Raw genomic sequence first — 14,405 nt, forward strand, 5'->3', positions numbered from 1 at the left:
AATCTGAGAGAGCATAAGCGCTTTGAGTCCTATGGGAGAGAAGGAGCTATAAATAAAGTTATTGTTACATTTGGATAGGTGTACCGGAGTAAGGTAGGCTGGTGTATAGCGTATAAGTACAGCAGTCTATCAGGTGTGTGGGGAGCAGCCTTAGTCACTCGTTCCAGTCTGAGGGTATCACCTACATCGCTCTCCCAGGCCGTCCGGCGGGAGGCAGCACAGGGGCTGGCTGAGGGTGGCATTATATTACACAGAGCTGAAATAAGCTGCTTAGATGATGGACCCCGAATAGGAGTCATATTTGTAGGAAGTTCTCACACTGGGTATACATTGCATGTCTGAGCTGCAGATATGCAGAAGACGGTGTGGTGCAGGTCAAATTCAGATGCTTGTTGCACAAAAGATCTAGTTCACCACTAATGGGTTTTTCCTTTATGGACCAGAGCAATTTTCACAGTTCAGCGTCCTCCCTTTCATTCACCAATAACTTTATCACTACTTTTCGCAACAAAATGATCTATATCTTGTTTTTTTTTGCCACCAATTAGGCTATTTTTGGGTGATACATTTTGCTAAAAAATTATTTTATTCTAAATGCATTTTAACGAGAATAATAAGAAAAAAATGGAAAAAAAAATCATTGTTGTTTCTCAGTTTTCTACCATTATAGTTTTAAAATAATATATGCCACTGTAATTAAAACCCATGTATTTTATTTGCCCATTTGTCCTGCTTATTACACCATTTAAATTATGTCCCTATCAGAATATACTACAACAAAATTGTATTTGGAAAAAAAGGTGTATTCTTCTAGTTTTGCGTCTGTCACTAATTACAAGCCCTTATTTGCAAAAATAACAGTAATATACCCTTATGACATACATATTAAAACAGTTGAGTCCCTAAGGTAACTATTTTTTTTGTAAATGTCTTTTTTTTTTTTTTATAAAAGTGTTTTATTTTGGTAACTATGGGAAGGGAGGTAAGGTGTTAATTCATGGGGTATTTTATGTATCTTTATTTATTGGGATGTATGTAGGTGTAATTTTACTATTTGGCCACAATTTTACTATTTGGCCACTAGAGCCCCCCCCCCACTTTATTCCTCCTATGTACTGAATACAGGTGCTACAGAAGTAACGCCTGTATGCTCTACTTTCACTTTTGTCAATGACCACCGGCATCAATGAGATCACTGATCATAGGCATTTTGATTGGTGAATGGGAACTGTGCTCCCGATCACTGATCAGTGTACTAAGGGGCGGCGACGAGAACGCACGCAACACGAGAGCGCAGCAGGCGATCCTGGAGAGGTAAGTATATTTACGCCCCTGAGACTTAGATGAAGATAAATATACTGCCCTTGGAATAACTAGTTAATGACTGAGCCACCATAAAACAAATTTACATCCCATTTAGTGTTCAGTCCTTCAGGGAGTCAAGTGCTCATCTGGAAAATGCAGTAAGTAGTGATGGCAGAATAGTTCGCCGGGAAGACAGTTCACAGTGAACTTCTGCTGCTCGCTCGTTCGTATTTAATGCAAGCTTCCCTGTCAAAAGTTTGCGTTCGCATTTAACCGTAGAATCAATGGCTGCCGTGTTTAATTGCAACGCCCCCGTACGTCCTAGAAACACCAAATTTTCAGGGTATGGAAAGGAGAACAGTGGGGACCAGAGGAACATTTTTCAGAAAGTGCTCTAGATGCCAGAATGGATGGGTGTAATAGGTGTGAGGGGCGGGGAGGAAAGGGGGAGCCATTGCGGATGTATAGCGATCCCCGGCCAAAGCGTTGCCACTACCACAGGGTTTCCAGGTGGTCAGTACTCACTGCGTAATGACCACCAGGAAACCCTGCCATGAAAGTCACTGCTCTTTCTTTTCATATATGTAAATTTACATTACTGATAGGTTTATACATCATCTGTAATTTAACCACATTTAAATATTTAAATATATACTTTTTTCCTATCGAAACTTTAAACTCTATTTTCTCCAAAACTGCAAGGTTTTTTGTTGGTATTTTTCCTACTGTTCTCTTTAACATACCCCAAATACTGGGTGTTTCTAGGATGTACGAAGGCTTTGCTATTAACTGCTAAAGTCAGTTTACCCAACTTTCCCACACTCTGACAACAGTTACTCACTGAGCGTCGCTATAGCTGTAAATCCTATTACGGTCTATGGTGGCGCCAGCTGCGCCTAAATCTACCTGCGCTGAAAAGCACTGCTCCGTCTTTGAAAACCTCCTCCTCAGACTGAGCGTTTCACCCGCTCTACTCCCTGGAAAGCAAATGTGTTCATATCATGAATGGCAATTCCTGAAACACTTAGCAACCACTGAAGTATTGTCTATGGCCCACTGCAGGCCCCTAAAATGCTCAAATTCTGAGCCGTTGGGAGTGCCCTGTGCACCCCACATGCTGCATACGGCAGGATGTACAAGATATGACTCATGATCCTGCCTCATAAGCATAGAATAAAGCACCAAATTTATTAATATAAACCTGAAGGGAAAAAGCGCCCCAATGAGTGCTTACCTCAGTATCCCCGTACCTCTCCCCTCCACCATTCCAGTGCTGGGACCCCCAAACCTCCTCAACAAGCACCTGTGGAAGGGTGTGTCTGTCTGTGCTCCCACCCATGAACAAGCTGGGCAGCTCTGAGCAGATGCAGGATGCCTTTTGCCTTCACAGTACCACAGAGACATACAAACTCGACTTTTTATCTACCTAGCCAAGTGACTGTGTGCTACAGTGCAAGCACAAGGCATCCCGCGCAGTGTGCCTGCCTGCATGGATGGGAGCCCAGCTATGACCTTCCAGACGGTGCAAGCACAAGGCATCCCGCACAGTGTGCTCGCCTGCATGGATGGGAGCCCAGCTGTGACCTTCCAGAGGGTGCAAGCACAAGGCATCCCGCGCAGTGTGCCTGGCCTGCATCGATGGGAGCCCGGCTGTGACCTTCCAGAGGGTGCAAGCACAAGGCATCCAACGCAGTGTGCCCACCTGCATGGATGGGAGCCCAGCTGTGGCCTTCCAGAGGGAGCAAGCACAAGGCATCCCGCACAGTGTGCCTGCCTGCATGGATGGGAGCCCAGCTGTGAATTTCCAGAGGGTGCAAGTACAAGGCATCCCGCACAGTGTGCCCGCCTGCATGGATGGGAGCCCGGCTGTGACCTTCCAGAGGAAGCAAGCACATGGCATCCCGCGCAGTGTGCCTGCCTGCATGGATGGAAGCCCAGCTGAGACATTTAAGAGGATGCAAGCACAATGCATCCCGCGCAGTGTGGCTGCCTGCATTGATGGGAGCCCAGCTGTGACCTTCCAGAGGATGCAAGCACAAGGCATCCTGCGCAGTGTGCCTGCCTGCCTGCATAGAAGGGAGCCAAGCTGTGACCTTCCAGAGGGTGCAAGCACAAGGTATCCCACGCAGTGTGCCCGCCTGCATGGACAGGAGCCCGGCTGTGACCTTCCAGAGGATGCAAGCACAAGGCACCCCCGCACAGTTTGCCTGCCTGCATGGATGAGAGCCCAGCTGTGACCTTCCAGAGAGTGCAAGCACAAGGCATTCCGCGCAGTGTGCCTGCCTGCACGGATGGATGGATGGGAGCCCGGCTGTGACCTTCCACAGGGTGCAAGCACAAGGCATCTCACGCAATGTGCCTGCCTGCATGGATGGGAGCCCAGCTGTGACCTTCCACAGGGTGCAAGCACAAGGCATCCCGCGCAGTGTGCCCGCCTGCATGGATGGGAGCCCGGCTGTGACCTTCCGGAGGGTGCAAGCACAAGGCATTCCGCGCAGTGTGCCCGCCTGCATGGATGGGAGCATGGCTGTCACCTACAGAGGGTGCAAGCGCAAGGCATTTCACGCAGTGGGCCTGCCTGCATGGATTGGAGCCCAGCTGTGACCTTCCAGAGGGTGCAAGCACAAGGCATCCCACGTAGTGTGCCTGCCTGCATGGATTGGAGCCCAGCTGTGACCTTCCAGAGGGTGCAAGCACAAGGCATCAAGCGCAGTGTGCCCGCCTGCATGGTCCGAAGCCCAGCTGTGACCTCCCAGAGGGTGCAAGCACAAGGCATCCCACGTAGTGTGCCTGCATGGATAGGAGCCCGGATGTAACCTTCCAGAGCACATAAGCACAAGGCATCCCACGCAGTGTGCCTGCCTGCATGGATGGATGGATGGGAGCCCGGCTGTGACCTTCCAGAGGGTGTAAGCACAAGGCATCCCATGCAGTGTGTGTGCCCGCCTGCATGGATGGGAGCCCGGCTGTCACCTTCCAGAGGGTGCAAGCACAAGGCATCCCGCGCAGTGTGCCTGCCTGCATGGATGGGAGCCCAGCTATGACCTTCCAGACGGTGCAAGCACAAGGCATCCCGCACAGTGTGCTCGCCTGCATGGATGGGAGCCCAGCTGTGACCTTCCAGAGGGTGCAAGCACAAGGCATCCCGCGCAGTGTGCCTGGCCTGCATCGATGGGAGCCCGGCTGTGACCTTCCAGAGGGTGCAAGCACAAGGCATCCAACGCAGTGTGCCCACCTGCATGGATGGGAGCCCAGCTGTGGCCTTCCAGAGGGAGCAAGCACAAGGCATCCCGCACAGTGTGCCTGCCTGCATGGATGGGAGCCCAGCTGTGAATTTCCAGAGGGTGCAAGTACAAGGCATCCCGCACAGTGTGCCCGCCTGCATGGATGGGAGCCCGGCTGTGACCTTCCAGAGGAAGCAAGCACATGGCATCCCGCGCAGTGTGCCTGCCTGCATGGATGGAAGCCCAGCTGAGACATTTAAGAGGATGCAAGCACAATGCATCCCGCGCAGTGTGGCTGCCTGCATTGATGGGAGCCCAGCTGTGACCTTCCAGAGGATGCAAGCACAAGGCATCCTGCGCAGTGTGCCTGCCTGCCTGCATAGAAGGGAGCCAAGCTGTGACCTTCCAGAGGGTGCAAGCACAAGGTATCCCACGCAGTGTGCCCGCCTGCATGGACAGGAGCCCGGCTGTGACCTTCCAGAGGATGCAAGCACAAGGCACCCCCGCACAGTTTGCCTGCCTGCATGGATGAGAGCCCAGCTGTGACCTTCCAGAGAGTGCAAGCACAAGGCATTCCGCGCAGTGTGCCTGCCTGCACGGATGGATGGATGGGAGCCCGGCTGTGACCTTCCACAGGGTGCAAGCACAAGGCATCTCACGCAATGTGCCTGCCTGCATGGATGGGAGCCCAGCTGTGACCTTCCACAGGGTGCAAGCACAAGGCATCCCGCGCAGTGTGCCCGCCTGCATGGATGGGAGCCCGGCTGTGACCTTCCGGAGGGTGCAAGCACAAGGCATTCCGCGCAGTGTGCCCGCCTGCATGGATGGGAGCATGGCTGTCACCTACAGAGGGTGCAAGCGCAAGGCATTTCACGCAGTGGGCCTGCCTGCATGGATTGGAGCCCAGCTGTGACCTTCCAGAGGGTGCAAGCACAAGGCATCCCACGTAGTGTGCCTGCCTGCATGGATTGGAGCCCAGCTGTGACCTTCCAGAGGGTGCAAGCACAAGGCATCAAGCGCAGTGTGCCCGCCTGCATGGTCCGAAGCCCAGCTGTGACCTCCCAGAGGGTGCAAGCACAAGGCATCCCACGTAGTGTGCCTGCATGGATAGGAGCCCGGATGTAACCTTCCAGAGCACATAAGCACAAGGCATCCCACGCAGTGTGCCTGCCTGCATGGATGGATGGATGGGAGCCCGGCTGTGACCTTCCAGAGGGTGTAAGCACAAGGCATCCCATGCAGTGTGTGTGCCCGCCTGCATGGATGGGAGCCCGGCTGTCACCTTCCAGAGGGTGCAAGCACAAGGCATCCCACGCAGTGTGCCTGCCTGCATTAGTGGGAACCCAGCTGTGACCTTCCAGAGGGTGCAAGCACAATGCATCCCGCACAGTGTGCCTGCCTGCATGGATGGGAGCCCGGCTGTGACCTTCCAGAGGGTGCAAGCACAATGCATCCCGCACAGTGTGCCTGCGTGCATGGATGGGAGCCTGGCTGTGACCTTCCAGAGGGTGCAAGCACAAGGCATCCCGCACAATGTGCCTGCCTGCATGGATGGGAGCCCGGCTGTGACCCTCCAGAGAGTGCAAGCACAAGGCATCCTGCGCAGTGTGCCTGCCTGCATGGATGGGAGCCTGGCTGTGACCTTCCAGAGGGTGCAAGCACAAGGCATCCCGCGCAGTGTGCCTGGCTGTGACCTTCCAGAGGGTGCAAGCACAATGCATCCCACACAGTGTGCCTGCCTGCATGGATGGGAGCCTGGCTGTAACCTTCCAGAGGGTGCAAGCACAAGGCATCCCGCACAATGTGCCTGCCTGCATGGATGGGAGCCCGGCTGTGACCTGTGATCTGACTTGTGCTTTATTTTCAATTACATCTTTACCACTTGCAATGGAATAAATAGAAGATGAACACAACCAATTACTAATCAGGCTTAGTACTATATGTAGCCATGTTTATCCCATCATCCCACCTCAGCTCAGGGACTTGCTTTACAAACCAATGCGCTGAGTAGCATGAAAGAGCCCCGGGACTCTGTATAATATGCTGCCAGGTGTGACTAGCAAGAAATAAACCACAACCAAAACATTTCCCACACTCAGTGCAGCAATAGAGCTTCTCACTAGTGATGGTCAAGTAGATGCAAATAACTTCGAGTTGATGCACATTTATGCAGCTTGAAAACGAACCAATCTTATATTACCTCAGCCGGATTTGATTGGTTAATTTTCAAGCTGCATAAAAAATGTGAATACATTTGTATCAACGCAAAGTTATTTGCATCTACTTGACCATCACTACTTCTCACCAGTGATGTGAGAGGGAGAAGCGGAACTGAACAAGCCTGTTATTGGCCGCTGCACTCCACTCTCCATACTTCCTACTTCCAGCTGTGTTGGGGAGATGGAGAGCAGTATGCTGTGGCCAGTTCAGGTTCAATAAAGGCAGGGCCGGTTCAAGTAACAATTGGGCCCTAGGGCAAAATTAGCCTGGGGGCCCCCCAGCAGACACCCCCTGACCAAAAAGCGTCATTAGTGGTGCTTTGTTGCAGCCAAATTTCCCTCCAGGGCCCCTGAGCTAGCTGCTGACCCTTCCCCAATCACCTCCCAACTTAACTGCGCTCCCTAGGACCTCTGCAGTGTCTATGTCAGTGTGGTGTCTCACCTGCCCGCCAGCACAGATGAGATACTACTCTGCCAAAGACTCTGCAGAGTACCTGGGGAGCAACAGTTAAGATGGGGGAGGGACACCTTGGGGGCCCCTACAAGCTCTGGGGCCCTGGGGCAATTGCCCATTTTTTCCAACGTTAGCTCCGGCCCTGACTAAAGGTGAGTTATGTTTCACTGACTCTTACTTACCAGCAGTGTGAGATTTCTGATGCCTGACAAGATGTGATTTCTGTACAAAACATTTCCCGCACTCAGCACATGGATAGGGCTTCTCTCCAGTGTGAGATCTCTCATGCAGAACAAGATGTGATTTCCGTACAAAACATTTCCCACACTCAGAACATGAATAGGGCTTCTCTCCAGTGTGAGATCTCTCATGACTGGCAAGGTTTGATTTCTGTACAAAACTTTTCCCACACTCAGCACATGAATACGGCTTCTCACCAGTGTGAGATCTCTCATGAATGATAAGCTCTGTTTTCTGTACAAAACATTTCCCACACTCAGCACATGAATATGGCTTCTCACCAGTGTGAGATCTCTCATGACTGACAAGATGTGATTTCTGTACAAAACATTTCCCACACTCAGCACATGAATAGGGTTTTACTCCAGTGTGAGCTCTCTCATGCCTTATTAGATAAGATTTCAGTACAAAACATTTCCCACACTCAGTACATGAATACGGCTTCTCACCAGTGTGAGTTCTTGCATGATTGACAAGCTGTGATTTCTGTACAAAACATTTCCCACATTCAGCACATGAATACGGCTTTTCACCAGTGTGAGTTCTCTCATGACTGACAAGGTAAGATTTCTGTACAAAACTTTTCCCACACTCAGCACATGAATACGGCTTCTCACCAGTGTGAGATCTCTTATGAATGACAAGGTGTGATTTCTGTACAAAACTTTTCCCACACTCAGCACATGAATACGGCTTCTCACCAGTGTGGGATCTCTCATGGATGACAAGAAGTGATTTCTGTATAAAACATTTCCCACACTCAGCACATGAATAGGGCTTCTCTCCAGTGTGATATCTCTCATGCCTTAGTAGATTACATTTCAGTACAAAACATTTCCCACACTCAGTACATGAATACGGCTTCTCACCAGTGTGAGTTCTCGCATGAGTGACTAGGTCTGATTTCTGTACAAAACATTTCCCACATTCAGCACATGAATAGGGCTTCTCTCCAGTGTGATCTTTCTCATGCCTTAGTAGACTAGCTTTCAGTACAAAACATTTCCCACACTCGGCACATGAATAGGGCTTCTCACCAGTGTGAGATCTCTCATGACTGACAAGATGTGATTTCTGTACAAAACATTTCCCACACTCAGCACATGAATAAGGCTTCTCTCCAGTGTGATATCTCTCATGCTTTAGTAGATTACATTTCAGTACAAATTTTTTCCCACACTCAGCACATGAATACGGCTTCTCACCAGTGTGAGTTCTCTCATGATTGACAAGGTCTGATTTCTGTACAAAACATTTCCCACACTCAGCACATGAATAGGGCTTCTCTCCAGTGTGATCTTTCTCATGCCTTAGTAGACTAGCTTTCTGTACAAAACATTTCCCACACTTGGCATATGAATAAGGCTTTTCACCAGTGTGAATTCTCTTGTGTTTGCCAAGATTTGATTTTTTCACAAAACATTTCCCACGTGTGGAACAGGAATGAGACCCTCCAGCAGAGGGAGAGCTGTGCTGGGTATGAGGTCCCTCAGGGTCAGATAGGTGGTGAGAGGGGTTGGAGGGAATATTTGGGGTAACCAGGATATCTGCAGGAGACTCTTGTCCAGTGACATCATCCGTTGTACAGTCTGTGGATACAGAGAGACGAGTCTCTGAGAGGTTCCTGATGCCGGGACTCTGCACTGCAAATAGAGAAACATCATCACTTCCTGTTAGAGAATTCTGAGGGGAGGAACAATTATCATTAGGGATGGTCAGTGAGCTGCTGATAATTCCAAGTTGAGGCAAAGTTTGTGCAGGCTGGAAATGGACCAGATGCAGTAGCTGCATAACTTTACATAAAATTAGCATACAGTTTGCACCATCTCAGAGTTATTGGCATGTCACTGACCATCACAAGTTATCAGCCTGACAGAGAACTGCAGAAGGTGCAGCTCATTACAGCCGGCCAATCACATGACTACAACTTTGGCTTGCATGAAAATGTTATGTAGCTGGGAGTTCAGCCAATCAAATGCATTTCCTGACCAATCTGATTATCTGCATACAATCTGCATGACATTTGTATACACATCAGAGTTATTTGCATGTCACTGACCCCTCCCACACCTAAAGCATTGGCCATACATTGAGCAGCAGTGAATGTAGAGCTTGATGAGACAGTGGAAGCAATGTGTTACTCCTGTGACAACAGACCTATATGTACTTCTAGCAAGAGATCTGTGTTATGTTTGTAGAGCAATGTGGTGTCACTTCCACATTCTTATTACCGCTGTGTCCTCGTGTCACTCATATGCCCCGTGTAATGTACATGTTTCTCTCTCTTATTCCCAATTAAGCAAATAAGGAAACTGTGACTGGGGATGGTCTGACATTTCCATCAGAACGCCGATTTCCAGAACAGAAACACCCCAATGTCAGAATGCCGCATTACAGCAACTCGGAAATGTCAGCCAATCACTGAGCCCAGAAGCATCGGACCAATCAGTGAATGCAGAATATTTCTGTGGAAATGGGAACCCCGCGGGATGCCTCCGCACTCTCTGATTGCTCCAATACTACCAAGTATTTCCCAGTCCTGTGATTGGAGTAACAATTACAGAAAATTACTGTGGAAAAAGGAACACCGCGGTCATCTCAGGCCAATCAGTGTACTGCGGATTACATGCAGAAATGTGCAAATTATGCGTACATCCACAATTATAGCTTACATTAAATATAGCAGCATTAACCGGCCAATCGGATTCTCTACCAATCCGGAGCAATTATAGGCCCTAGCAACCAGATCCTAGCTACCTATCACACACTATCCCTCCCCTCTTGTATATAAGAGAGGTGAGACTGTCTGCCATTTTGTGGGTTCAGTGAGGAGGAGGATATTGAGGGAGACAGTGCCCTGCGTTGTGCTGCAGAGAATCAGTTGTGTGTGGATTGAGTTGTGTGACAGAATCTGGTGAGCTGTGAGACAGTGAGTGAGTGAGGAGTGAGTAGACAGACAGATTGTAGTGCACTAGTGAGTGAGAAGGAGGAGTTTGCTGAAGCTAGTGTGATAGAGCAGAAAGTCATATGTGAGTGTAGAGAGGCCTAGTGAGAGAGGGTGTGCTGTAGTGTGATAGAGAGAGCAGAGGCAGACTGTCGTGTAGTGCATGGATGGATCTGTACTGTCACCAGCCGCCCCCTGACCAACAACATCTCCTGACCGACATCTTCCAACATAGGTAGCCAAATGCTTCCTTGGCTCCACTGCAATACAGATAGCCAGTCACACCCCCACCCCTGCTGGACAGGTGGCCAGATGTCAAATGGCCAGATGTTTTTCCCCTCCCCCATGCAGAATACAGTAGATGCCCAGATGTTTCTTCATCCCCCTTGTACTATAGATGGACAGATGTAACCGCCTCCTTGTAGTATAGATAGCCAGATGCACCCCTTCCCCCCTTGAAGCTTAGGTAGCCTGGCAGTCCCATCCCCACCTCAGTACAGCTCCCCTCACAGGAGCGCCACAAGTCACTCACCTCTCTGCCTTCCTCCAGCGCCGAGCTTCCTCTTCTCCACCTCCTCCTCCTCCATCAGCTGCCGCTGTGCGTTGCTTTCTGTCGCCAGTATCTCTCACATGTGGCTCGTCGCAACATTACCTGCAAATCACATGATGGGAAATGCTGACTGCAGAAAGAGATGCACAGCGGCAGCTGATGATGGAGGAGGGGAAGAGGAAGCTTTAGCATTGGAGGCGAGCGGAGAGGTGAGTGACTGGTGGTGCTGCTGTGTAGAGGAGGAGAATTTGTGGCAAGATCTGAAAACTGCTGTTCGCAAATGCTGTCCATCTAATCTGACTGAGCTGGAGCTGTTTTGCAAAGAAGAATGGGAAGGATTTCAGTCTCTAGATGTGCAAAGTTGGTAGAGACATACCCTAAAAGACTGACAGCTGTAATTGCAGCAAAAGGTGGTTCTACAAAGTATTGACTCAGGGGGCTGAATAATTACGCACACCCCACTTTGCAGTTATTGTTTTGTAAAAAATGTTTGGAATGATGTATGATTTTTGTTCCACTTCTCACGTGTACACCACTTTGTATTGGTCTTTCACGTAGAATTCCAATAAAATTGATTCATGTTTGTGGCAGTAATATGACAAAATGTGGAAAACTTCAAGAGGACCGAATACTTTTGCAAACGACTGTATGTGGCCTTGGCTTAAATCCGGCCCTGGTGTAGTGAGTCACTAGTGAGTAAGTGAGAAGGTTAGCTGTAGTGTGTCAGCGAGAGAGTTAGTTTGTGCTAGAGTGTAGTGAGTAATAGTGAGTTAGCGTTAGTGTAGTGAGTAATAGTGAGTGAGCGTTAGTGTAGTGAGTAAGCGTTAGTGTAGTGAGTAATAGTGAGTGAGCGTTAGTGTAGTGAGTAACAGTGAGTGAGCGTTAGTGTAGTGTGTAATAGTGAGTTAGCGTTAGTGCAGTGAGTAATAGTGAGTGAGCGTTAGTGTAGTGAGTAATAGTGAGTGAGCGTTAGTGTAGTGAGTAATAGTGAGTGAGCGTTAGTGTAGTGAGTAATAGTGAGTGAGCGTTAGTGTAGTGAGTAATAGTGAGTGAGCGTTAGTGTAGTGAGTAATAGTGAGTGAGCGTTAGTGTCGTGAGTAATAGTGAGTGAGCGTTAGTGTAGTGTAGTCTTATGTGGAGGATAGGAGGCGCCCTTGTGTTGTATTCAGTGTTCACTTGGTATAATGAGACTCCACTAGATGAAGTATTCAGAAGTTTTATTTGCACTACAGACAGTCTGTAGTGCAAATAAAACTTCTGAATACTTCATCTAGTGGAGTCTCATTATACCAAGTGAACACTGAATACAACACAAGGGCGCCTCCTATCCTCCACATAAGACTACGTTCACAACCCCATCCGTGGGGTCCTTCACGACTACCCAGAAGTGAAGTTTTTTGATCAAAGGAGCAGCGACCTACCTATCTAAAGACCGAGTGGGGACGGGACTTCCCTACATGCTTATACAAGTGGTTGCCTTTCTAGCAACCCACACTTGTGAGTATTACTTACTCTTACCTTCTTTCAGTTATCTGAAGATAATACACCAAAAGGGCTCCTGGTACCCCTGCGGTTTTTTCTTTTTGTTTTCCCAAACCCCTAGTTAGTGTAGTGAGTAATAGTGAGTGAGCGTTAGTGTAGTGAGTAATAGTGAGTGAGCGTTAGTGTAGTGAGTAATAGTGAGTGAGTGTTAGTGTCGTGTGTTTCCCTTTTTTAGATTTTTTTTCTTTTATTTCAAATTTGATTTACTTTGATTTATTTTTTTTATAAATATTGTGATTTGAATTTTATTTGATTAGACAGTTTCTGCATTCTTTTCATTTCATTTTTTTCTGTTTCATTTATTTTCATTGTTTTTATTTTCTTTTTACTTTACTTTTATTTATTTTTTTAGTTTGTAATTTTATTTTTTCCTGCATTTTAGTTGACAAATTTTTCTGTTCATAAAATATAGATAGATTAGTGTTGTAGTTAGAGAGCGAGTTAGAGAGCGTTCACACAACTCGTTCTTTCACAATTTATGAGGGTTTTTGTGCTCACCAAGCCCCCAAATCCCTGAGCTGCCCCAATACATTTGTAGCGTTTCACCCCCTATATGTTTGTTCACAATGAAGCACAGCAAGGGTGATGATACTCCAAGCCGCAGGTAAAATGATGGTGGATGAGGCGGGTCCTTGTCTAGACATCAGCAGGCAAGGCCAACCCCATCACATTTACAACCTGTACAAGGAAATGAGGAGGTGGTGGTTGGCAGCAACAAGCCCCCTGATCAGGGAATTTTTTCCTATCTATTCGGTACACCATTGGCCAGCAGCAGGCGGCCTCTATGGTGGATTGGATTTGACGCGAAACCCTCCACCCAATTTGAGGAATTAGCAGTAGCAAGAGGCTCTCTTCTTCCTCTAACCACACACTGTAAGTCATGTGCAGCCTGACCAGTCCCACTGCACGCCATCCCCCTCTGTACACCAGGCTGGAAGCAGCATCCAGACCTCATCAGCTGTCTCCTCCCCCCAGTTTGCCGCCCAGCGCCAGGCCTTTTTCCCAGAAATCATTCGCTCAACAGACCCAACAGTGATCCGCAACAATGGGCTCCTGGCAAGATTGCTGGTCCAACAGCTCTCTGCCCTATCAGCTGGGAAAAGTGCCCCCTTCCACCAACTGCTGAGCTGTTTGGTGCCACAATGGCAGATCCACAGCCTCCATTTTATACCAATGAATAAGTAAACAAAATTGTACATAAGCGCTCACAAGTGATGAAATACACAGTCTCAGGAGACTAATAGAACACCAGTCCACAAACGGTGGAGCGCTCCCTGGCTATTTGTGACTAGCTTCAAAAGATGAAAGAACTAATTGGGTTAGCGCTCAAAGATAGTCTCTGCTGTAAAAGATGTTCAAACCCGGTAGATGATCATCAGCAAATAACATCAGTGGCGCTATAGCTCCCCCAATGGAGCGGCGCAGCGTCTGACGTCACTGGACGCAGTGATTGGTCGATGCATTTACACTCTGATCTAGCGGCGGTTTTCGTGGATTTGCAAGCTGGGGTAACGCTTCGGTAGATGATCCATTTAGCTCTTATAGCTGCTTGGTAACCCCCAGTCCTGCGTAGCCACCTGCTATTACCTGTTATTTAGGCTTTAAGGTATAGAACACACTTTCCACACACTTTAAATACAAAAGGTGGCCCTGGCGCTCCTCTAATGTAGACCGCTCCCTTGAACAGAAGTATAAAATAAAGATACTGTGTAATGTGGTGGATCACTGCACCATGGGGGGGCATCACCTACCTATTAAACACAAATGAAGTAAGGTGAAGCGCTCTACACCACATACACGTCCAATGCATATATTGCACACAGAAATAGGGCTTATTTCTGGGCAGGATACCACACTCGGATGCGTGCCGCCCCTATAACATTATCATTAATACACAGCAATTAAAAATAAATAAATAAAGAGTCCA

At 48.5% G+C, this 14,405-nt stretch overlaps 1 protein-coding gene across 2 annotated transcripts in view; it reads right to left on the reverse strand.

Annotated features, from left to right (window-relative positions):
- The window catches only part of LOC137524103 (zinc finger protein 665-like), a 217,820-nt gene that overhangs the window by 89,843 nt on the left and 113,572 nt on the right, over positions 1-14,405 (reverse strand). The window contains exons 6-7 of one of the 2 annotated variants that reach the window (XM_068243610.1): positions 7,431-8,833; positions 7,292-7,296 (exon numbers count right to left, since the gene is read on the reverse strand). In XM_068243610.1, the coding sequence (XP_068099711.1) occupies positions 7,292-7,296; positions 7,431-8,833 (1,408 nt within the window). Of the gene's footprint in view, positions 1-7,239; positions 9,086-14,405 lie in introns of those variants that run through there. The other variant, XM_068243609.1, reaches the window with a different exon arrangement.

Source organism: Hyperolius riggenbachi, chromosome 7 (genome assembly GCF_040937935.1).
Source record: "Hyperolius riggenbachi isolate aHypRig1 chromosome 7, aHypRig1.pri, whole genome shotgun sequence".
Classification (NCBI taxonomy): domain Eukaryota; kingdom Metazoa; phylum Chordata; class Amphibia; order Anura; family Hyperoliidae; genus Hyperolius; species Hyperolius riggenbachi.